The sequence below is a fragment of the Sturnira hondurensis genome, unplaced genomic scaffold (assembly GCF_014824575.4).
Source record: "Sturnira hondurensis isolate 20B ecotype Veracruz unplaced genomic scaffold, ASM1482457v3 Scaffold0006413, whole genome shotgun sequence".
NCBI classification, from domain to species: Eukaryota; Metazoa; Chordata; class Mammalia; order Chiroptera; family Phyllostomidae; genus Sturnira; species Sturnira hondurensis.
This window is the reverse complement of record NW_028079044.1, coordinates 2,376,078-2,398,975: the sequence shown is the minus strand read 5'-3', so window position 1 is coordinate 2,398,975 and position 22,898 is coordinate 2,376,078. Positions and strand designations below refer to the sequence as shown.

At 38.0% G+C, this 22,898-nt stretch overlaps 1 protein-coding gene across 23 annotated transcripts in view; it reads left to right on the top strand.

Moving 5' to 3' along the window:
- NRXN1 (neurexin 1) overlaps positions 1 to 22,898 on the top strand; it is a 1,091,189-nt gene that overhangs the window by 500,648 nt on the left and 567,643 nt on the right. For all 23 annotated transcript variants that reach the window (XM_037047882.1, XM_037047881.1, XM_037047879.1 and 20 more), the window contains one exon: positions 19,222 to 19,344. In XM_037047882.1, coding sequence (XP_036903777.1) covers positions 19,222 to 19,344 — 123 coding nt within the window. The remainder of the gene's footprint in view (positions 1 to 19,221; positions 19,345 to 22,898) is intronic.

Genomic DNA, 22,898 nt, shown 5'->3' with positions numbered 1-22,898 from the left:
ACATTTTTTTTTTTTGCTGGTTAGTCAAATCTTCCACCTTTTGAGGAGCATGTTTTACATTTAAGTTACTTTAATTGAGTGAATGTGAGGTTTCTGTGCGCACCTTGGACAGGACTGCAAATGCCTTAAGTTGACAGCAGTCTCTGGGAAGAGCATTCAGTGACCAGGTAACATTTTTATTTCCTTTACCTTTGCTTTATCTGGGGAATCATGGGCCGGTTTAGCAAGAACCCCAAGTTCTACCAAGAATTCATGTTATTACTCTGAGAAGTGGAAATAATTTGTGTATCTAATAATGCAAATCTAACTCACAGTAGCTAAGCAGACTTCCACCTGGAGTGCATTTTCTACCCCATAAAAATAATATATATATATATATATATATATATATATATTGCAGTACAATTTGTAGGTTAATAATTTATGACATGTATGTCCTTTGAGTTAAGTGCATAAGAAACTGAGATGAATGTATGTTTATTAAATCACAGCCATATACTGCCACCATCTCTAAAATGTATATGATACCTAAGATAACAACTGTATTGTGAGATTAATATGAAATACCTTAATTGATGTCATCTAAGAATATTTCCACTGGAAATAAACTATAACGATTATCTTGCATTGAGAATTACTTTGCATGGAAAATTGCTTTAAATTATTTTTTAATGAAAGCCTTCCCAAATTTCTTTATACTTTCTGAGAATTGCTCTGTTTCCTACTGTGGTGCCTTCCTCCCTTGCCCCCACTGTACCCCTACCAACCCCCCAGATTACAGCAAATGTTACCTGATACGCAAAAGAAATGATACATAGTATCGGGCTGTCTGATCTTGACTATTGAAGAGCAGGTAGTAGGTGAGGGGGAGGGTCTAGCTGTGTGCGTTAGACCTGTGGGACGATAAGAGATGGCAGATACATTTCTTTTTCAGCCTTTCCTATGTCAGTCGTTTAGATTCCACGGCCAGGAGAGGTCACAGCCTTTTGTTAAGGTTCTTTTGAGAAAGGGCAGATTTGAATTCCAAAGACCATCTCTGTCAGATTCTTTGTTGCCAAGATTCCCCCCAATAGGAAACACTGTCAAGACTTTTTAGATGGAGGGAGATAGCTTATTTTCATTTAAAAATCAAAAGCTGATTTTTGTGTGTAGAGAGGGTACTTTTTTTTTTAAAAAAAGCCATCTCTGTGAATAGTGGTCATGTCATTGTCGAAATGCATGCTTTTATCTTTCAGGTTACAAACAGAATGTCCCTGCACACAGTCCCAGACCAATCTCAGTCCTTTGATGCCCATTAGCTTATATCACTGCTAAAATATATTTGTTATCTGCAAATTGGAATTAGATTGAGGTCAGTGTTAGCAGATTCATGGACTGGGAGGCAAGCAGAGAAATGTATTATCTAGGGTTCTCCATTCCCCTCTGCCTGCGGTAAGAATAAAGGGACAATCAGATTGCGCTTTCCCCTTTAATTAACTCCAACGTGGAAAACAACAATCTACCACCATAAATTTATATGGAAGTTGATAAAAGAACCACCATCTTTGAATATAGAAAATTTCTTGCCTGGACAGTGAGGGGCACTTTAATAAACGTAGATGGGAAAGGATCGTAAGTCACATTTTTTTAACATAAAGAAGGACAATTATTTGGATTAGCAAAACAAGGCATGATGTTGAGTATTTTATATAAAATCATTATTGTAGAAATATATGGTGACACAAACTATTCATTAACAGATTATTACCAGCAAAATCCAAGTCATAGTAAGTACTTTTGTGACCAACACATGAATTGTTTGCGTGAAAAGGTGAGTGTTTCACAGTCTCTTGCCTGTTCTATAACATTAACTGTTTTCAGAAGTCTTTCAAAGACAACAAAGAATGCACAAGAAAATTTCTACACCTTATAAAATTTTCTCAAATGCATTGTTAATAGGGTCTCTACGTACCATTGGTCTTATTCTGCACTATTTCTGTCTACCACCGTAGCCTGATACCCTGGTCGCTCCGAGGCACCATGACTACAGCCTTCTCAATTTGGTGCCCAATACATCCCAGCAAAAAAATCCAAACAGATTAGGCTATGTGTTTACATTTTTCAGAAAATTTGGTCTTTGTAGTAGTCTACTTCGTGTTTCAATAGTTCCGATTTTTTTCTCTCCCTTTTTCTAGTAACTTTTAAAATGGTTAGTGCTATAATCTTTGAAGGTTTAAATGCATTGAAAAGCTGAAAACTAAACTCGCTCCTACCAACTATAGGTGAGTCCTAATCATCACATTAAGAACTACTTTAAATATGTAGTGAATGCAAGGGAAGATTTTGTTTTGATGGCTTGCTTTTTTTTCTTTTTTGTTTCACCTTTTTCAAACAGTGGCATGGTTTGCAGGATGCACTTACTGCCCACAGGAAGGCTTGAAGCCACCTCTGCTCCATATAAAAACGGAGTTTAGTAAATTCATGATCTCTAATGCTTGTTTTGCTTGTTTGCTTTATTTTTGGTCTCTTTATGCCTTTCTATGTGTCTCTTTTTCTTCTTTCCTGCTCTTTCTTTCTACCAAGATTTACCCTTCCTACTACTCCATTTCCAATGTTGTTTTCTCCTGTTCTCTTTTCTCTTATTTTCTAAAAAGAATAAAAGCTCTCTGGAGTTGAAAAGGCATTTCATCTGGCAGACCTTTCGAGTATCTTTGGCCTCTTACAGAAATGGTTTATCTAAGAGACGATGAGTTGCAGCGAGCATACAATTGCAGATGACGTTAATGTGGACAGTGTCAAGGATTAGCATTTAACTCCTTTTATTTTCAGTCCTGTGTTTAAGTATTGGAGGGGAAAATACTTAACCTCACATTTACCTGGGATATGAAGAAGAGATGCTCTCAGTGGTATGTTACTGGAAAATGCACTAGGATGGATGTCTAGAGTGGGAAATATCTTCGTATGATCATTTTATTACCAGAAAGAAAAGATCGGCTGGACATTAGTTCTCACCAGTCGTTATGTAGATAAAAATGGAAGGCAACAAAGGATTGCGAAAAGTCCACCAGTGGCACTTAAGCCATATTAGATTGCTGTGATTGGACTGCCACTTGGCAGGCCACTTAAAAAAAATGAGGAAACTTCTGGGGGTTGACCCTTGTTAACATGAAGCAAATGCTCAGTTCGGAGCAGTGGCCTGGTACCTAAGAGCAGAGAGCTGCAGAGGGAACCTTCTGCCTCCACCTCACCACGGCAGCCAACGGCTTGATCTGTAGAGTTCTGTCCCTCATCGCCCCTCAGGGACGTGCAGTTCATCTGCCTGGGGCGAGGTGGGTATGAGGTGCTTTCTTTTGTTTCTTCGTTGCTGTCAGTTTTTATTTTGTATTCGCTAAGCTGAAAGTGTATACTAAGAAGATTTTTTAAAGGCAGTAAATACATAATTATTTTTAGCAAAAATCTGGGAAATGGCATATAAAATATAGAGACTAGAGATTTCTGGTGAAAATCAAATAGCTAAAACAGATTAAGAGAGTTGGCACATAACAATGAGTCTTTAGAAAAACATCAAAATTAGAATAAAATTGAAGGGAAGCCCATTTGCATTATCTGCATTTAAAAACTGGGGGAATTATAAAAAAGTGCAGTTTTTTTCTTACACATTTAAGTGGCTACATAGATTGGGCAAATTATATTACGAGAGCTTGATAAATCAAAGACTTGGGGGTCTGTTTTCGGGAATAGTATAAGCTCATTGCTTATATGCATAGATAAAATGCTGCAGGATTTTAGATTACTCTTTTGTGCAGGTTAAGAATTCATCTTGAAATCAGGCTCAATTATTAATTTTTATCTAAAGCACTTTCTTATTGCTATTGCAAAGTGCTGTGCTCACAGTAATGCAAAATTCCAGATTAGTGCTGACCCAGTTCATACAATTCTTTCTCATCGCTGAAAGTTGGCATTAGGACAATGGCCTAGCTAGATATTGTCAGAAAAACCTACAAAGTTTCAGGAGAGATAAATTTGAACTTGAGATTCCTTTGGCTTCTCTGAAAAGGGATGTTTCTTTCATGCAACCAAATGTCTTCAAAGGTAAAAGACCACAGCCTGTTGGTTAGATGTTTTTGTTTGTTGTTTAATTAGAAAAATCTGGCTTCTAAATATCCACCACTTTCCTCATAGTCTTGCGTTTCTTTCTTCTTTATTCACTAATTTATTGGTAAGGAGGTAGCACTGCTTATAGCTTCTATTTTTGTGTGTGTCTTCTGCTTACTCCAGTGTCTCCTACTTCATGATCTTTATTCCCTGCTTTTTCCTGTGCATATATTTTGGATTTTTGCTGCTGCTGTACTATTGACTCTACATATGTTCTGTATTCAAACTCCTCTAGATAGAGAATTAGTGGATTCATTACTTGCCCTTGTTCCGTTGAGCAGAAATTTCAAATCATGCCATGTCATAAGCCATTGATTGGATTTTAGCTTTGGGGGCTGATGACCATGGGTGACCCAAGAAGCTCTAATTGGAGCAGGGAGGGCACACAATATACTTCCCTCAAGGTACGTAGGAGCAGCCGGCTTTCCAAACAAGTATCTTTTCTCTAGGTTGTCTGGTTAAAAATGTTTCTACTTTAGCTGTAAAATACTCATATGGATTGCAATTTCTTCAACATAATAATGGGTAACAAATGGTGTATAAGTCATGGGGTCCAGTCTCTTTAAATCATGGAAGAAATGCAGGGGATCGTCAAAGAATTTGGAAATTGAAATGTTCAGTGTGCTCAGAGCTCTTCTCCGTTTCTTTCACTTGTTACCAACGGGAGCAAAGAGCAAGATGGATAAGAAGTACATTAGGAAAACTTGTTTCCCCCAAAGGTAAAGTAATACATTCTAAGAGTATTAAGTTACTGTTATCTTTATTGTGCTTGGTTTATCTGTTGTTATTTGTTCTTTGAATGTATCAATCATACACTTGTGAGAATTCTTCACCCTGCCATTATCCTTCCCAGGTGATCAGTTTCAATATAGACTTGAAATATTTTATGCATAGTACTATTGAAATAAATTTCAAAGTTAATTGTCTTTTTCTATGCATGACTATCATAATTAAAATTTCTTTGGAAATGTAGTATTTAAGGTAAAGTTTATCAATTCTCTTTTTAAATTCACATGGGAAGAATGTAGGTAGCCCATGAAATTTCCTTATTAAATGGTCAGATACATGGAAAAAATCAGCCAGTTTTGGAAATCAAGAAATTTCCAATGTAAACAATTGTGCACTATTAGGTAACTTGAAGAATTCTGAAGTGTTTACATTTCACTATGAGAAAATAAAATAGTATATACATGTGAAAACTGACACTTAAGTATTATAGAACTAACACATTAAAATGGCATAACAGAATTGCTGGTACAGATTTTTTTCTGCGTTATGAAAATGTCCAGTGGGAAAAAAATAAAAAGAAATTATTTAAGAAGTTGTGCAAATATTCCCTTAGAATACACACATATTCACCTAGTAGTGTCAAAATAGGCAGGTAAAAATGGATGTAGAACATAATAAAAATTCAATAACATGAAAAATAACAATAATAATCACATATAAGAATTCTGAAAGTGACATTGTAGATGATGAGAATCCTAAAATGTTTTAATTGATCCTTCATTTATAAATTAAATTATTTTACCTGAAGAGAGTGCAATAAATCAGCTGAGAAGCTTTACTTTCTCAAAAATAATATTTTGGTAACTGATTAATTATTTAAACTCCTCTGCTAAGTAAAATTAGTTTAGCTAATAAGCAGTGAATAAATAATCAGAATTTCTCATTTTTTGTTATAAGGATAAAATTGACCAGGAGCTATAGAGCTATAGTAGCAAAATTGCTTTTCTATAATGTTTCTTTAAAATGTTTATACAACCTGATAATGAGATTGTTGGTAATTTTTAATTTCTTTTATTTTGTTATTGTTCATCATCTCTACATTTTAAATTTCCTACAATAACTTTTTTTCTACTCAACAATCTAAAATAAGTAATCAAAAATGAATAAAAGCAAATGCTGTATTAAGATGTAGTTGAAACCAAACCCACCATTATTTAGGACACTCTAGGCTACACTCCATTATCTATTTGTATTATAATATGCACATTTTAAATGTGCATTTAAATTGGGGACTAAATTTCCCACTAATTTTGACCTACAAAGTAGTCAGAATGAGATTGTTTTAAAGCAACATTTGGTTCCCAATTAGAGCACTGTTTCTTATTCAGAAGCTAGAGGAAACAGAAAATATACCTACCATTTCAAAAAATAGCTATCATTTCAATCCTCAGAGAAAATAGTACTACCTTAAATGCTGTTATAATACTTTGCATGTTACAGATTTAATATATAGTGCATTGTGTAACATGTGTTTCTTTAAAATACAAAGTCATGGTGTGCAAATATTTTGCAACATGTGCTTTTATTTTAACAACATATTATAAGCATATGTCCAGCATGTGACTATAACACGTAGGTCCAGGTCAGAGAGTCAGGCAAATAAATATAAAATAGGGAGGAAGCATATGTGTACAAAAGTAAGTTCTATCATAATTTCATCAGTGATCTCAGAGTAGTCAAATGAAACTGTTTGTAAGCAAGATCTTGAGAAATAAACCAGATTGGAATATTTATAAATGAGAAGATCCTTCTAAGTGTGTCAGTGTAAGTTACCATCATCGACTGTTAGCCACTGAGTGGAAGTCTAACTAAGGAAACTAGTTAGGAAGACAAACAGGGAAAACCTCACCTTATCACTTCAAGTGGCTGGTAGATCAGCTCCAGGGAACCGCCCACACTGGCTACTCAGACTGACCGAGCTAACTTGGTTTAAGATTTACTTGCTAATCCCCGTTGACATAGCTGGGAAAGCACCTTTGTGGAATACTTCCTGCCTAGTAGAGCAAGTCATTCCTTTCAGAAAACTGATTCAAAGATAACTTGAAATGAAGAAATGATATCCATATTTTTTCAATCACTGAAATAAATGATCAATTGCAGCACTGGGGTTCATGACTACCAGCCTGATAAATAAACTAATGATTCAAGACACCGATTTAGTTAGCACTACCTGTTACTATAATATTAAAATTGAAAATAAAAGAGACTTTCATTGCTGGAAAATTTTATTATCATTCTGATTTTTACATTATGGATGAATAAATTATCATGTATTATTTGTTCATAGCCTTCTCTGGAGCCCCAAAGAAGGGGCACTTCTTTCTTTCACTAATAAAAGAAAGAAAAAAGATCAAAACAAATGAGATGCTGCAGTTCAGTCCTTCGAAAGACAAACTATTCCTTATCATAGCCCTTAGCATGTGTTTTCTTTAAAAAAAAATATGTTCACAATGTTTACAACAAAAACTGAGACATAGGTTTTCAGGCATTATAATGATTTCTCATGCCTGGGTTGCAGGCCAGTTCCCAGCAGGGGACTCATGAGAGGCAACCATACATTGATATTTCTCTCCTTCTCTCCTTCCCTTCCCCTCTAAAAATAAATAAATAAATACATAAATAAATAAATATTTTTTTAAATCATTTCTCTGTGGAAAAAAAAAAAACCGAACAAATAACAAAGCCAAAACTTAGATTTATTTTTTTCTACTATGGTTATTTTTGCAGAAGATTTATACAAGAATATCCCTAAAATATTGAGAGACAGATGAATTTTGAAAATTCAGTCTTACAATTAATGATATTCAGATGCACTCATGTTAACAAAGATATGGAAAATAAAACATCGGTTAAACCATTTTTTCTTGAGTTACACAAACATATTTTAATGCAAAAATATACATTCTTCTTGACCTTTTCATAAAAATAAATTCCATAGCTATTACAATAGTGTATTCAGGTGGTAAGTGATAAATAATGAAATAGTCTTTGCCGTTGTGACTATAATCATACATTGTTTGTGGAATGTCAGATACAATATTTGTAAGTTTCCAGATGCTCAGCACCTGTATGCTTGTTTTTTCTTACTCCTCATTCAGATAGCTTGGCATTGAGGTTTGCATAAGATATGTTTAAATAAATCATGTAAATCAATATATTTTGTTTTTTCATGTTATGCTAACTTTGAATACATCTTTAGCTTATAATGCTTATTAAAAGCACATTTATTGTTTAGCACTTCATTTTATACCTGCAAGCTATCCTATTATGTGGTAAGCATTTCTTGGAAATGAACTTTTTTCCTTAAAATAAAGTCACAGTCCAAATTTTTCCTTTCATGATATAAGGTTTATTTTATTATGTTTTTTCCTAAACTTGCCAGTCAAGCTAGATTAGTTTTAGAGAGAGCTGTTTTAAAACATTCTTGTACCAATGTATTTATATAATCTGTGTTCATTTTATTGTGTTGTAAATATAAATTCTTAAAAGGTAAAGTTGATTTCTTAAAATGTCTGTTTTTCACATTTAAAATTATTCACATCAGATATTTACCCTGGTCTGTCATAAATAGGTACAATCAATGTCAGAGCTGTAGAGGCGAACTGTTCCTTAGTAGAAGATTTAAACCGTGTTTGTTTATTTGGCTACAGCGATGATATTTAGCCAGCTATGCAGCAGGAGGCCAGGCAGCTATGTATACTGCAGTTAATCTTGTAGATAATAGAATGGGGTTGGTGTGAGTTAGGAAATGGCAGAGGAGGCTCTGGGGGGTGTTTCTCGAAGCTCTCCAAGGTCAAACCCTTTTGGAGGCAAGATCATGATTTCTTATAATTAAATACTCATTAAGTCTTGAATTCCCCCAATTCTAAGCCAACTATTCACTTTGCATTTGGAAGTTACTGATGGCTGGCCTTAGGTCATTTTGCTCTCTGGGCTCAACACATCATTAAATTTGTTTTCAAGGGAACTGAGCAAAAAAAAAAAAGCTGTCCAAATAATTGGCCAGATAACAGTAAGTTACCCAAGTTTTCCACCTGTGTGACTAACCAGATTCTGTGCTGCCAAATGTGAAAAAAATAAATAAATAAACGGATGAAGCTCTCTATTTATTGATACTTCTTTGTGAATGTGGGGATTAGAAGTTAATGGAACTACTTTTCATTAACTATTTGGGTTAATTGAATATCAAGAGATTGGTTTTTCATCTACCATAAAAACAATCTAACAAAATCAAAGCAACTATACCCAATCAACAAATATTTGGTGAATGGCTATGATGTCCCAGGCACTGAACTATAGGACACAGAATATTTTCAAGGAGATTGAGACCAACCGAGGGGCAGACGGCAACAATGTAACTCTGTAACAATAGTTATTGTTCTCATTACGATGACTGAGGCCTTACCACATTTCAGGTATTGTTACAAGTGATTAAAATACATGAAGTTTATAATGTAAAATATTTCTATTAGCTTATTTTACAGGTCAGAATGTTTGAGACACCAAGCACTTAGTTTACCCAAGGTCACACAGCTAGTAACTTGTAGAAACTGGTTAAAAACCCAGACCATCTGTGAATCCAGACACATGCAGTGGACCAAGATGCACACATTTTAAAAAATTTGAAAAAAGGAAAGATTTAAAGAACAATCCAAGCAAAACAAATACAGTGTAATTAATTAGCATATGACTCCTTCATGTCTCCAGTGGATTTTAAAAGTTTATCAAATGCCTTTTCATTTTTGAAAAACAAACATCTCCAGACTTAATGTTGTGACTTTATATTATTTCCTCAAAGTACTTTCAATGGGGAAGGGGCATTTCTAATCTTTTTTAGTATAGAGAAATTGCCCTGTCCTTAAGATTCTATTTGTGTGTCTTTGCTTGTACGGAAAAGGCAAATAGTTCTTTTTGAAGCCATTCTGAATAGTTCTCAAGGATGTTATTCATAGCTTCATTGAGGAGAATTGAGGATGGATAGAGAAGGAAAGGGAGGAGTTACATGGCCCGGTAGTGCAGCTTCAAGGTCGTTAGGGTGATTGGTCTGTCACCAAACCCAGGTCCTGATTGGCAGTAGGCCCAGCCAGGGAGACAGCTCGGAGACAGCTTCTCTGATACCCCAGAGGCCTTGTTGGTGAGCGCAGGCGGAATGAGGAAGGGGACTCGGCTGCACCTCTTACATGGAAAAGGGAAGTGTTTTTGCCTCCAGCTTTGCACATTCTTGAAAACACCGCTAATTAAAGGAAACTTTAAAAATAAACAGGCACATAGTTTATAAACAGAATCAGGGCTGGCTTCAACAACTTGCAACTTGTATGGTCTCCCAGGACCTCCTGTTAGAAGGGCCTGTGCTTGAATTAAGGCTCTGCCGTTGCTGTCCTGAAATTCTCTATTTCATTTCACATCGGGCTCTCACATCATTGAGTCGGTCTTTCCCCTAGTGATGTTAGTGACTGGAGAAAGAAGAATCTGGGGGTGCCATTTACGTGTGCCTAATTTTAATCTGTAATTAAATGTCCTAATTGACTCAGGTGGAAAGTAAAAACGAAAGAATTTTATTCCCAGGTCATTAGATAGAAATTCAGAGAGGGAAAATGGAAGCATGTAGTTACCCTCCCTTCTTTGTAAAGCAGAGGTGGTAGTATTTTTTCAAGTAATTGCTTTACAACGGGAACATCATGGCGGGCTGCAGGTGTCCCACTGCCACCTGAGAAGCTTGACCTCTTGTCACTTCCAGGTAGGAAGTGCGGCTGCCAGGAACCATGACTCAGGCATCAGGCAGGGTGGCTTTTGCTTCTGTCTCCCTGGCTTCTCTCTCCTCCCATGATTGTCACAGTGACAGGTTTGTTTCCAGCCTCCCAGGGGAGGCCACTGTGCTCAACATCAGCTGTCAAATGGAACTTCTTAGTTCCAGGGAAAGTTGGTACAGATACGCATAAACCTAATTTTATACACACACACAAATACCCGTTTTAATAAATGCCGTGGTTCTAAAATGGCAGACCAGGGAAGGTGACTGGATTTTGGAGGGACTTTGCGATGGGCTTCTGCCATTTAAAGCCTTCTTAAATTGATTTTGGTTTTTGCTGTTACCGTTGTTTTACTGGGCTAACAAGCCCGGTAAAGCCCGGTAAAACTAGGCTAGCTAAACATAATTAAGGCTATGCTCGTTTTAGTGGCAACATTGAATCTAAAACTCCGGTCTCCTGACTCAAGTCCTTGAATACGTTTCCATTGTTTACTTCTTTTTATTCAGTGTATAAGTTTATGAGAAAGGGAAACTTAAATTGTCTATTTGTGTATGTGTATCTTACAGGGGCCTGGGAGCTACAGCCCACAGGCTGACTGCTTATTTAAATAAGTGGTTGTATGGAAACAAAGACCCACCCATTTGTTTATTAAAGCCTATGGCTGCTTACATACTGCAGTAGCAAGGCCAAGGAATTGCAGAGCCGAATATATTTACTGTCCGGCGCACTGCAGAAAAATAAATGTTTTGACCCATGATTTATTAGGGTTTGAGCACCTTGAGTCCTTCCCAGTGCTGAGATCAGTGTTTGGCACAAAATAATTATTAAACTAAATTAACAGGATATGGGCGCCACATCGTGCAGAATGAGCAAGTAGTGAAATGGAATAAACCACAGACACAGCATGGACCATTCCATTTTTAAATTTCATAATTTTATGCAACTCAATTACTAGGTATTTTATGCAGTTTAATCTAAAACATTGAACTGTCATGCTTAAATATAGAATTTTATATATAATATATGTATATATGTGTATGTGTGTGTATATATATGGCAATGCTAGTCTTTTTTAAAAAATGTATAACATAGCTATGGAAACTTTAGAATCCACTTTCACGTGATGTTCACCCTTAGTCCAGATAACTGTGATTCGAAAGACACCACCTATTCTTAGTAAAATGAAGATAATAGATGGATCATTTCTAGCAGGCAAACTAAATGGATTCTGACCTGCCTATCATCTGTGCATTATGACAGGCCATGGCTTCGCAGAACTCCCATCAAATCTTCATGCTCAGTGGTTTAGCGTAGAGCAAGCAGACTAACCACTCGCATAACTAGATAGAGTAATAAATGAGAAAGTACTGACATTTGATATTTAAGCCACTAGAAAGGAAGTTCAGAACCAACTGGTTTGAATTATATTAAGAGATGAGACACTTGATACAGATGGCCCAGGTACGTATGTAACATAGTTAAAATACAATGGTAGAAGGAGATAGCCACCAAAGGGGGATACCGTGAGTTTCAGCTTTGTGACTCACAGTCTCACTGTTTTAAAAATTAAAACATAATTGGCACAGGTTTGATTTTCTCAAGGCATCTATCCTTCAGGTCCAGAAACCATTGACATTTTAGTCCACTAGACATTTTCGATCACGTCGTAGATTTCTTAGCTTTCCTTTAGTCTTCTCTGTGCCTCTTTACTATTTTTCCCACGTTCAAAACCCAGTAACGAGTAGTTCACAAGACATTTGCATACAAGGCTTTCTTCCAAAAAGCATCCAAAGTTAGTATTGTACATATCTTGTCATATGTAATTTTGGTTCCAATTATACATATGTGTATATAACTAAAATTTTTCCATAATATGAAAGTGAATTTAAAATATATTTGCAAACAAACCCGAAATTGGTAAATAAAGGCTTGTTTAAACTTTCTGGACACACACACACACACACACACACACACACATACATATATATCACTAGTCGATATAGATATAGGTATAGGTATATATCAACTAATGTCCCATGGAGTTATCTGTAACATGAGACAATTTGACTGTTTGTACATCCTTTGGAAGATATTTATTTCTTCATTAAATTCACTTATCTATTTATAGTCAATACTTTTAAATAGAACTTACAGTGATTAACAAAGGAGTTCTGAATAATTGGGGAGGTAAGCCAATATACAAAAAAGAGTTTTTCTAAAGGAGCATGAAAAAATAACTTTTCTAAAGGAGAGAAAAGAATCAAGTTGCTACAATTGTGCACAGATCCTACATCTTGGTTTTCCCCGTGGATAGAAATAAAGCAAGGCAATCTGTTCCATAACTCACATGACGTAAGAGGAAAAGACCTTCAACACCTTCGGGAGAGCCTGTGAACGTGGACTGTGTCATTAAGGCTGTGTTGAGAGTGCAGGCTCCAGGGCTGATAATGCAGACAGGAAAAAAGCGGTAGCTTTGAATACTCTGGACCGAATTCTGCATAGTAAGTGGTGCCCTGGTAGAATAGGTTTTTAATTCGTAAACTACAAAACATTTTTTTGTAAATCAAATCTAAGATTAAAAGCAAAAGGTTACTTGTAAAAGATATTCCTAAAAGCCTCTACTAGAATTTTCTGATAAAGAAAATCATGCTTTTTCCAAGGAAAGCAACCGGCCCCCTGGAGGGCTGATTGTGTGGAACCCGGGGTTTCTGGGCGATGCCTGGGCGCCCCATCAGCCAGCTTGCTTTTTTAACAGTGGGGCAACTCTTCCTTGCTTTGGCTTTGTATTCCTTATGCAAGATTACAGGGGAGGGAAGATTCCACTGCTTTAGAAAGAATAATAGAACCACTGACCCCATATGGCTCTGGGATTTTCACATTGTACAATACTTGTTCTGCGTAAGGGAAACTTAGACACTGGACCCGAGCCTCCAACACTGCCCACCTGACCTGGTTACCTGAACAGGGGAAAGAGTAATTAGTTGACCACGGCTGGAGAAAGGGTCCCTTAAAGGTGGTTTCGTTGTTTCACCACACAACCTTCTGGTCAGTGATTTTTGTTTTCTAAGTGAACTTGTCCCTAAAGCATGGGCATATTGTGGTACACCGAGTGGAGTATTTCCTGCTCCTGTCTTATCACTTATTGGTTATTTGGTGCTGTATTCTCTGAGGGATACCAAGAGGAGAAAATCATTTTCTCCTTTGAAATTTGACTATATAAATTAAGAAACACATTTTTGAAAAATATTTCAATATTGTATTACTAATTTTATTTGAATTTAGTAATAGGTCTAAAATAATCCTCCCTGCTCCCCACTTACCCGTGTCAAAGCAAAAATGAAATTAACAATGATAATAACGATCATATTGAACATTTTATACATTTAGAGAACTTCACCTTAATATTGCACTCTTTTGTGTAGCCACGAGTTGGGGAAACAGTACAGAGTCGTTCTGGTCCTTCTAAGAATGGTAATTTAAAGTTGGCTGTAGGAGAGGATATGTTCTTCTCCAGTGTCCTCATTTTACAGCTAAAAATATGAGAAACAGGGAAGATAAATGACTTACTTACGGTGACTAAGGTGATGACAGATGGGAAAGAAATCCAATGTTCGCCTCCATCTGATCCCATAGTGAAAACGGCAATGAAAAGTAATCAGCAAATGTGGTTACTAATCTGGCCCCAAACAGCTACCATCTTGTAAGTGTATCTCTTTATGGTAAAAATCAATGCTCGGTAAGAGTAACTGATTTCAAAGAAGAATTTGTCTGGCTAACTGGTAATCTCTCACCCCCTGCCCCCCCTTCCTCTCTGTCCTATACCATAAGCTGGGGTTACTCCAAACCCTTTTCAGGGTAAAATCTTAGAATTCATAAATAGGTAGTTTAAAAAAGACAGCTTGAACTGTTGAGGAAATCTGAAATGTATTGTTTCTGCTTCTATCTGTGGTTAATTAATTTTAGATACAGAGTCACCAGAAAATCCAGTGACTATCACTGAGCAGAGCACAGTTATACCATGGCTTTAACTTTTGAAAAGATCGACACAGTTACTAAGCCCTGTCTATTCTTGCTTGGTTTTCAGCTTTGATGCAGTTCAAATAGCGGTCATGGACCAAACTGTAGACTCAGATCCCGATGTTCTTTGAAAACTCACTTGAGTTCGGTATGATATCATGGGCAGTAGATTGACAGTGTGGGTAGCTGAACTCCACAGTTAAACAGTTGTGACCATAGGAACGTCAACTAACCATTTTGTACTTCCGGATTTTTGTTCGTAGATGGCTCAGTGAATTTCTGTACTTCTCATGCCCCTCTATTCAAAAATTCTTTAATATAGCATTAGCCTATAGAGCTGAATTTTGATCCAGTCTGGGAAATATCTACCTGTGGGACATTCAGTTGCATACACTTTTACTATCCACATATTACTTGGGGGGCTGTGGAAGGGACTATGGAATGGAGAAGGAAAATTTCACTCACTTGCTGCTGCCTCTGAGACTTATAATTAGCCTTCCTAAATCAGCTTTTTAAACTCAATAATGGAAACACAATTTTTCTATGGCTTAAATAATAGATCATAGTAAGAATCAAGTGTAAAATTACATATAAATTGTAACTCCCTATGAAACACATGAAACGATTAGAATAAAAACAGTGCTATAAACTTTCCTTAAAATCTTTAAAATATTACCCACTATCTTAGTCCTCTTACGCTGCTATAACCAAATACCATGGACTGGGTAACTTAAACCACTGGGTAAGATGTTTATTTTTTTATAGTTCTGGAGGCTTAGAAGTCCAAGATCAGGTTGAAGGCAGGTTTGGTTCTTGATGAGAGCTCTGATCCTGGCTTGCAGGTGGCTACTTTGTTTTCATATCTTCACGTGGTAGAGAGGAAAGAACTCCAGTGTCTCTTTCTGTTCTTATAGGGGCACTGATTTCATCTTGGGGGCTCCTCATTTAAACCTAATTACCTCACAAAGGCAATGCCATCACCTTAGGGGTTACCAGTTCGACATGTTAACGTTTGGTCCATAACACATTAGTGCTGGGAGAAAGATAGTACTACTAATGAGACATGTTTTGATATCCCCAAGGGGAAAAGATATCTCAAAAGGAGTTCAGATTGTTAATGGCTTGAGTGACTATAATGTTGCCATTCAACCCTAGGTAAGAGGGGGAAAAAAACCTAAGTAAGAGGACAAATGACTCTCAATCTCAAAATTTTAAAAACTATACCTTTTTTTTAAACCAGTTTCACATGTTTTAAATGTCTGAGAATGTGAGAGCTCAAAGGCACTGCAAAGATCAGCCAGACTGTCTCCTGACTTGATAAGTGGGGGTGTTAAGACCACCAGAAGCTGAAGCTTTTAGCAGATTGCCAGATTGGTGATTACGGATGGATCATGCCCCAAACCGATGGCTCTTTCTCTATATCATGCCTTTAATACCAGCCATTTCAGTATTCCTCAGTGGAGGCACAGTGCGTTATTAGGACTGTTCTTCCACCATGACTTATACAGAGGGTAGGTAACATTCCCCAACATCGTCATCATTCTGTAGAGCAAGCTGGCTGTCCTGACAAGGAGCAAATTTTCCACCTGCTTTGTTCAGCTGTAGGGAAACCGAGATTTTAGGTTGCTAGCCAAAGTTCACATGGCTAGGGGGCAGGATAATTCAAGGGAAAGTGTGCAGACTTTGAGTAGGTCAGTCTGGATTGGAAGACTTTTCCATCACATTTTAGCTGTATGACCTTGAGACAAGTAGTTCTAGTTTTCTAGGCTCTCAGTCCCACATTTGTAAAATGATAATAATGTAAAGATGATGCAAGTTAACAGATAAAGTGCCTGGAACATAATAAGCATTTCCCAGCCCCGAATTTTTTTCTTAGTAGCATATCAAGGATGGCAAACACAGTTCTTACCTCCCTGTCCAGTGCACCCTTTATTACACTTCATGGTGCATAGATAATGTTGTTTTGAACTGAGAATATTAAGTGCATTTTTAAAAGCCTTGTCTTCCAAAATCAATCTCTTCATGTTTTTAATAATGCAAGAAAGGAGATTGAAGTTGGCCCACAGAGATTTTTATGAACCAAGGGGTTATTTTTAATTGGATTTTGTGCCTGTTGTTATGGAAATAGTTGTTTCACAGATTAAGCATTATGACTTTACTGCAAGATCAAGCCCAGGATGGGGTATGAGGATGATATCACCCTTATGCTTTTTTTGCTGGACAAAACACTCTGAAAATTAAGAGGACAGGAGAGAAGCTGCTTCAAAAGCACACATTTCTAACGGGGAAAAAAAGATCTCCCCTATAAAAATAGCTTTAAAATGATGTATTCTCTTTTCAAAGATCAAAACTAAGAATGACCCCTGCTGCCAGTAGGATGCTAAGATTCTGCGGAGTTATTAAACACTTCTTTCTTCACTGTTGAAACTAGAAAGAGTTCCTTTGATCCTGCAAGGTGCTTTTCAACAGTCGGTCTCAAAGCATTTTTGTAGTTGGTGAACTATCAGGCTTTCTCTAGGTGTTTAGTGATAAATCTCTTAAAACTGTTCTACCAGGATGAGTTTAACTTTTCTAAAGCAGCAACAAGAGGTGATTTCTAATCTTCATGATGGCCCTATTTAAAGACCTGAGACAGTTCATCCTGCAAAATTTAGCTTATGTCACTGGCTCATTTTAAGCTCCAGAGAAACCCCAACCCAGGAATGTAGACGGAGTATCATTGGGAACGTTGTTGGAAAGAGATCAGGGAGCTGCGGGAATGGTCCACAGTACTGACAGGGAAGGACGGACGGCCCCTGGTCAGACTGACTACTGAGGTTTCTTCTGGGTGGTCCCTCTTTGGTTTTCTCTCCTCATTGGCATTTTGGTATGTCCTCCTCTGCTCCTTGGACATTGGCTGGTTTTGTTGATAGAATTTAGTGGAAGAAATTGTGAAGCAAGTCCTGACCCTAGATGAGCTGAAAGTCATTAAACTCAATGACATCGTGCATGTCATTATTTTAATGTGCTGGTAAATTTCATTACTTAAAAAACGGAAATCCCTCACCAAATATAGATCTTTAAATCACCAAATAATGTATCCTTAAAAACTTCTCATTATTTTTCTCAGTGAATCATAATGTCAGATTAGTAGAAATGCTTGTTTTCCTACACAAATTTTCTAGTTATAGTAAAAAGCTGTTTTCCCTTGCTTTGTTTTTAAGTGAAAGAGGGACATTTGTCTAACTTTGTCCTTTCGAGATATATATATAAAGATGTTTATTTATTTATTTTTAGAGAGGGGAGGAAAAGGAGAAAAACATCAATTTGTAGTTGCCTCTCTCACGCCCCCTACTGGGGACCTGGGCCTCAACCCAGGCACGTGCCCTGACTGGGAATTCAACTGGCAACTCTGGTTTACAGGTTGGCACTCAGTCCACTGAGTCACACCAGCCAGGGCTCCTTTTGATAATTTTACACAACAGCTTTCTAAGATAAGCTGTTCAAAGCCAATTTAAATTCATTTACCTACAGAATTTAAATCACCATGGATTCACTTGCAGTTACTTTCTTGGTGACGCTTCTTGCCCTCTTTCTTTTGGCCCTTGCCCCGGGGAATCCCTACCCTCTACTGCTGTTTAATATCACCTTTGCCCCTTTCCCACTCAATAGTTGGCCCTTTTTTGGCTGCGACTTCCGTTTTCTTCCCTTTCTTTAAGGTTCGATACTTTTACCTGCACTCATTTTCTTTGCCTCCACTAGAGTTAGTTTTTAGACACAACATTTCCTAAGCTTAAGAGCTTGGTGGGCATTGGAGGTGCATGAGATCAGAGTGAAGAGCCGCCCTCACACATACAGTGCGCAGAGCAGCCTCCTCTCCAGAGTCCAGTCCAGCCAGGGGCCACTCACTGAAAATGGTTGGCTAATGGCCTATGGTCAGATCTCTCCCAGAGCCAGAGCTTACGTGATTGCCAGCTGCTACCTTAGCAAGGGAGTGATAACTACAAAACTCAGGGAACTCTTTAGAGGGGGTGAAAGTGTGTGTAAAGGTAGGAGGCTTCCCGTGCTGTATTGACTGTGCCTATTTATGACAACAGGTTCATTTGCTTGTCTTAGATCAATGCATAAAGTTAAAGATTCTCCTTCAAATGTCATACCAAAATGTCTGTTAACTTGTTGTTTTCCTTGCTTGCTATGACTCTAATGGGCTTGAACATTGATCCAGCCAGTTCTCCTCTCCTCTCCTCTCCTCTCTTCTCTTCTCTTCTCCTCTCTTCTCTTCTCCTCTCTTCTCCTCTCCTCTCCTCTCCTCTCCTCTCCTCTCCTCTCCTCTCCTCTCCTCTCCTCTCCTCTCCTCTCCTCTCCTCTCCTCCCCTCTCCTCCCCTCTCCTCTCCTCTCCTCTCCTCTCTTCTCTCACATTTCTCTTTCTTTTTTTTCTCCTCCATTTCCCTAACTTTCCCCTTTTCTTTGTCTCTTTCTCTCACTCTCTGTGAGGTTCATTTGCTTGACTGATTCCGAGTGTCCATAATGACTGTTTGGCATATTCTACAGGCAAAGGTCCCGAGACCCTTTTTGCTGGCTATAACCTCAATGATAACGAATGGCACACAGTGCGTGTGGTTCGTCGAGGAAAAAGTTTAAAGTTAACGGTGGATGACCAACAGGCCATGACAGGTAAACCCCACTCTCCCCATAGCCCTCTCTTTTCTTCATGCTTTAAGTGTTCCTATTTCTTGCAGGTGACTTTGCTGGGTAGTATGGTAGCTCAATTCTTAATTTTTCAAAGACCCTCTGTACTGTTTTCGCAACTCACAATACCAGCTGGTACACTGATATAGATGGGTTCCTAGGACACTCAACCAGCAAGGGAGGCTGTACTACAAGGGCCCTCCCATCCCCACCGCTCTCCTCCTCCTCCCCTCCCCCTCATATAAGAAACAAGGAAACTGATAAATATGTTAGAATTCTGTCAGGTGACCTGCTTTGTCCTTATAAGCTCTAATAGATCATTTTTTATCATTTACCCCATTGGTTAAACTATAAGGGTGTCACCTTCAATCCCAGGTTTATAGATTCCTAATTAAGGTGAGTCATATAAAATCGACCCCAGAGAACACAGAGGGGACCCAATGAAAGAGGAATCGATAGGCCTTGGTTCTCTCTGTTGAAAATAACTTCAAGCAGATAACCTGCTGGGATAGTAGCTCCTTTTTCTTCTTTAGAGAACATCGTCATGTTAATTATTTTAGTTGAAGGCAAAGATGGCCCTTGCGCAGTGGATAAGTGTCTGTTTTACATTCGTCCAAGGGGAGTTCTCATAATCAGAGATCAGTGAATTCCGTCACTGGGGGGATATCATGTGTGACATTTTAACTTCTGAGAGAGTTATTTCTGGGTAAAGATGAAGCAACCTGCCAGCTCACAAATCTCTTTGTATATGATTTCATTAGTCTTTACTGGCTTCTAAAATGTGTTTTCTACAAGTGGGTTCCACTTCTCTTTGTTTCAGAACCATCTGAAGAGCTTTAAAAGGACCAGTTCTTAGCCTGACTCCACAGGAGTCTGGGGGGTGCACAGTTCATTTTTTCCCCTTAAAAATCTCTAGAGGACTCCCATGCAGCAGGTCCATGGATTGGCACTGAGAAACAAGTGCTATGATACAGCATTTTATTCTCTGAAGGAGAAAAATCAGCCAGAGAACCATGAGCAGAAGTCTCTATTCAAAATTGCCGAGCATGGAACCGTGTGAACCGACAGAAGGAAGGCAGGATTTTTGCAGAGCTTTGGCCAAGGTGTAAGCTGAAGTCCAGCTAGTTCTAGTCAGAGGCAGTTCCAGGAAAATGAGTGATTTGGACAATTTGGATTTTGTCAGGATGGGTAGAAATGAGCAGTTAAGGTCTAAGTGGCTTAGGTTTTTTTTGAAATGTCATTATCAACAGAACAGAGCAAAGAGCCTAGGTGTCTTCTCTGTTTGTTGATTGTGTGAATTGCAAGAACACAGCTGCTTTTGTTCTAAATGGGCAAATGGTCTTGGCTGACTCCTGCAGCCCAGGGAGTGGCCCCATCTCCCAATGCTCACCTCACCGATCCTGTCTGAATGCCCGCACCTCGCCAAGGATGCTGGTACTCAGTACACCTCAACCCCAGCAACTTTCTCCTGGTCAGTGGTACCCTCCTCGTTGTCTCTCTTAGTCCCTCTTAGTCCTTAAATGCAGTCTTCTCTCTTCTTTTTCCTTTTTGGAACACCTTGAAAAGCAGGCCTTAATGAAAGATTGAGGAAGTCCTTGTCTGCCATCAGCTCCACTCTCTGCCGGGAAAAAGCCTTTGAGGCAAAAGTCTAAGGGACTTGGTTAGCATCTTAGAACTGGAGGAAGAACAAAATACCAACGATCACTTTAGTAAATTAGCCTGCCATTTACTTTCTCGAGATTGTCAAGGTCTTAAAGCAGAAATTAGATTCTACCCTCTGTTCTGTAGGAGTTGGCATTTTTTAAACAATTGTGGGAATCAACATGCTCTTTCTCAGAGTATAAATATTATATGGAAGCACAAACCTGCTCAACACTGATGATTCACCTAAATTATGCATTTTTCTCCCAATATTCCACTCCACCTCTTTCTTTCCCCCAGCTCTCAGCCTCTTGCTGCTCAGAGCTAAAGACATTTTTTCCCATAGTAATCTCCTTTTACTTAGTGAGTTTTTGTCACGGCGATTTGTGGGATGATGTTTAATGAAGACTTCATGAAAGGCAAATTATAATGAAAAAGTCAGCCTCAGTTGATACCACTAGAAATGGTTTCTGAAGATAACAGTGGAAACTGACCATTGACACTTCCGTTTAGGATGAAATTTTTTTCCAAACACTCTAGTGGCCACTTGAAGCCACCTGTGAATCAGAAAAGCAATAAGGATGTCTCATTAGGTTTTACAAAACATCAGAAGTCACTGAGCAAGAACGTTTTTAAAAGAAAAGCACTAGAGACTCTCTGTGTAAAATCCCACATTTGACCACATCTTTTTTAAAAAATATATTTTACTGATTATGCCATTACTGTTGTCCTATTTTCCCCCCTTCATTCCCCTCCTCCCTGCACACCCCCTCCCCCACCATTCCCCCTTTAGTTTATGTCCACGTGTCTCAAGTTCTTTAGATTCTGTATTTCCCATGCTATCCTTGCCCTCCCGCTGTCTATTTTCTACCTACTGTCTATGCTACTTATTTTCTGTATCTTCTCTCCCCTTCTCCTCCTCCCACTCCCCTGTTGCTAACCCTCCATGTGATCTCCATTTCTATGGTTGCACTTCCAATCTAGCTGTCCTTTTAGTTTGCTTTTGTTTTAGGTGTGGTTGTTAATAACTGTGAGTTTGCTGTCCTTTCACTGTTCATATTTTTTATCTTCTTTTTCTTAGATAAGTCCCTTTAACATTTCATATAATAAGGGCTTGGTGATGATGAACTCCGTGAATTTGATCTTAATCTGAGAAGCACTTTATCTGCCCTTCCATTCTGAATGAAAGCTTTGCTGGATAGAGCAATCTTGGCTGTAGGTCTTTGGATTTCATGACTTGGAATACTTCTTTCCAGCCCCTTTTTGCCTGGAAGGTCTCTTTTGAGAAATCAGCTGACAGTCTGATGGGAAGTCCTTTGTAGGTGACTGTCCCCTTATCTCTTGCTGCTTCTAGAAATCTCTCCTTCATTTTAATCTTGGCTAATGTAATTATGATGTGCCTTGGTGTGTTTCTTCTTGAGTCCAACTTCTTTGGGACTCTGAGCTTCCTGGATTTCCTAGAAGTCTATTTCCTTTGCCAGATTGGGAAAGTTCTCTTTTATTATTTGTTCAAATAAGTTTTCCACTTGTCACTCTTCCTCTTCCCCTTCTGGTACCCCTATAATTCAGATGTTGGAACGTTTAAAGATGTCCTGGAGGTTCCGAAGCCTCTCCTCATTTTTTTGAATTCTTGTTTCTTTATCCTTTTCTGTTTGGTCATTTTTATCTTCCTCTGGTCCACTCCCTTGATTTGAGTCCCAGTTTCCTTTCCATCACTATTGGTTTCCTGTGCATTTCCCTTCATTTCAATTAGTTTAGCCTTCACGTGTTCCTCTAATTTGTAACTAAAATCAACCAGTTGGGTGGGCATCCTGATCACCTGTATTTTGAACTGTGCATCTGATAGGTTGGCTATTTCTTTTTCACTTAGAGTTATTGGCTCTGGGGCTTTAAGTTCT